The sequence below is a fragment of the Nicotiana sylvestris genome, chromosome 1 (genome assembly GCF_000393655.2).
Source record: "Nicotiana sylvestris chromosome 1, ASM39365v2, whole genome shotgun sequence".
NCBI lineage: Eukaryota > Viridiplantae > Streptophyta > Magnoliopsida > Solanales > Solanaceae > Nicotiana > Nicotiana sylvestris.
In genome coordinates, this window is record NC_091057.1 from 62696292 (window position 1) to 62699166 (window position 2875).

At 37.7% G+C, this 2875-nt stretch overlaps 1 protein-coding gene across 1 annotated transcript; it reads right to left on the minus strand.

Moving 5' to 3' along the window:
- Positions 1 to 326: 326 nt before the first annotated feature.
- LOC138870523 (uncharacterized) lies at positions 327 to 2675 on the minus strand. Its single transcript, XM_070148337.1, has 2 exons — positions 2499 to 2675; positions 327 to 1622 (listed from the first exon to the last, which is right to left on the minus strand). Exons 1-2 carry the CDS (start codon positions 2673 to 2675, stop codon positions 327 to 329), a joined length of 1473 nt encoding a protein of 490 aa, XP_070004438.1.
- Between the last annotated feature and the right edge of the window lie 200 nt (positions 2676 to 2875).

Here is a 2875-nt window from a genome sequence, read left to right on the forward strand (position 1 = left end):
AACGTCAAAGTTTTAGCTTTGAATATACCACTTGCCGCTATGATATTCTACAAATTTGATGTTACGCTTGTAACAAATATGTAACACGGAAATTTATTTTCTGCTTTGCTGAATGATGAGCATCCTTCTGCAAAATCTGCCGGATTTTGACTTTAGGGCAAATAGGATTTTTATTATAATGAGACCGAACACATAGGGCTGTCTACGTATCCCCTCTTAAACGAGAATCATGTCAAAACTTAGTTCTTACAAAAGTTTAACAAAAGTACATGAAACAGGGTCAATCATGAAAGGGCAGGCAAAATAGTAGTGATTAAAAGCTCTAGTCAATCGTCTTGTTTATCTTCACACTTTCTCTTCAAAGGTCTTGGTTCCAACTTTGAAAGATCACTTTTAACTACGATGGTATTAGCAACTGAAGGGTCATAGTTGTTGCATGGTTGCTCTTGCCGCATAATTATCTTGTTGCATTCAATCATGTTCTGAATCCTATGCTTAAGTGTTGGGAACTCTTCTGTGTCATGGCCTTGAATATATGAATGGTACGCACAAGTTTTAGACCAATCAAAATCTGGAGGACGATTTTGTGGGATCCATACTTCCCTTGGCTGTAAAAGTCCTTTCTCTTTCAATCTCTCAAATATGCTTGTCAATGATTCTTTCAGAGGAATAAAAGTGCGAAATTTCAGGTTCTCTGAATAACGATAGCTAGATTGTTCTTGATAAGCTTGATGTTGAACGCTTTGCTGAGTAGGTTGGATTTGTATATGAGTTTGTAGCAGTTGGCTATTTTGTTGAGATTGTGGCTGATGAGCGGGAATGCAAGCAAAATCTAACTTCCTCTTTTTGCCTTGTAAATTCTCGAGTGCATCGCCTTGGGAAGTGGCTTGTAATTTTGATTTGTCAACAATGCTTCCTGCTTGAATGCTTGATTCTATCAGTTTTCCAACTCTAATGAAATCCGAGAAGTCATGTAGTCGAGCGCATAGCAACTTTTCATAGTATATGCCTTTTTGCATTACGATGAAGGTAGAAATCAACCCATTCTCGGGCAATTGAGGGCGTATTTTTGAAGCCTTCAATCTCCATCGCATGGCATATTCTGCAAAAGACTCGTATTTCATTCTTTCTACTTCACGCATATCACAAAGCGTTGGACTATCTCCAATATTAAACTTATATTGTTCTACAAAACCGCGGTCCATGTCCTCCCACGTGTACCATTTGCTAAAATCTTGTTGAGTGTACCAATCAAGCGCTAGCCCTGATAGACTCTGAATGAACAGCTTCATTCGAATGATTTCATTATGTCCAATCCTCACTAATCTGCTGCAGTAGTCTTTCAAATGAGAAATGGGATTTCCTTTCCCATTGAAAGTATTAAATTTTTGAATTTTGAATCCTGGCGAAAGCTCAATATTTGGATGAATGCACAAACTTTCATATCTTAAACTCTGAATATTTCTTGCACGCATTTCTTCCTCCATGATATTTCTTAGGTTGTGGAACTGTCTATCTGGATCATCCCAGCTAGTCGTCTTAATTTCCTTTCCTAGTATTTTGTATGGATATAGCGCCAGTTGATTTTGTTGGCTTTCTGTGACTGATGTTGCAGGTGCAGACTATTGGGCATTGGTCATCATGATGACTGGCAAAGCCTCTGTTTTGATAGTAAATTTTGGCGGTATCGGTGGAGGACTTATGTAAATAGTTGTTGGATGAGGAGATATGGTCAAAGAGACATTTCAGGTTGAGCTGAAAGCAGAATTTGGGTTGGGGAGAAGATTGAAAGTATTTCCCAGATTGACCAAAATGTTCCTTCGTACAACATTTGTCTCCTCATCATCAGTCTCAACTTGCAACAAACCTTTACCGGTACTGAGTGCTCCAAATCGGTTTGCCATTATAGTTGCGTCCTTGATGCAGATTCGTAGCCAAAGCAGTGTTTTATGCTAGGCAACCTTTAAAGAAAAATAAAATTTTTACAAACAAAATAAAGTGTTAGCACATTCGTCATAACAAATAAATGCACTAAAATAATAAAATATATGATTAGATAGATTAATCCATGATATGGTTAAGAAGGAGCCCTAAACTAGAAACATTTGCAAAATGGATGGACGAGAATAACTTGTTATCTAGAAGGCTCTAACGCACAAGACTTGTTGAAATGGAAGCGAATTGATTTAAAGTTTTGTGAAAGGTTGACTCATGTCAAACATCAAAGCTTTAGCTCTAGCATAGTCCATTTCCTTGTATGACTTTGGAATTTTCCAAAAATTACCCCAATCTTTTAGAAGGTTCTGATGAATACTTCATGGCATGATGTCCTTTTCGAGCAGACTCAATATGTGTGCCAAGAATCTGCCCATGTTTCTTTGCTATAATGAGACTAAGCCTTACAAAGGTTGCTTGTGCATCGTAAATAAGAGAAGGTGGGTGGGGAATGATAATCTTTCAAATTTTGTGATCTTGTTAATCATGCTTCTTCTTCATACACATTGTTGGCAGTTTAGAATGCCCTTTCTAGCAAGACAGAGTGCAGATTTTTTAAAACTGGCATTACACTCATAAGTGGGAGGTGAAGCTGTGCGAAATGGAGAGTAATCTTTTTCATTGGACAAGTTCTTAAGATCAGCTATCACTTCCTTGACGCCATCAATTTCTTGATCCATTTGTGCTACTTTGCTTCAAGCTTAGCAATCGTATCTTGATATGATTCTGTTTCCTCGCCAGCAACTTCGTCTTCAACTAAGTCAATCGCTACGATTTGGTCAGCCATATCATCATTGAAGTTTTCTTTGCTTTGATGTTCAACTCAAATTAACCTCTTTTGGGAAAAGATATCCCTAGCCACTATGGAGTAGATAAATAT

Excerpts from the sequence above, each read along its gene's own strand:
- LOC138870523 (XM_070148337.1), bottom strand. The coding sequence starts at position 2,675 with ATGGATCAAGAAATTGATGGCGTCAAGGAAGTGATAGCTGATCTTAAG. Across the intron at positions 1,623-2,498 it reads TTCTAAACTGCCAACAATGT|TCTGCACCTGCAACATCAGT; the intron begins GTATGAAGAAGA and ends AATGCCCAATAG.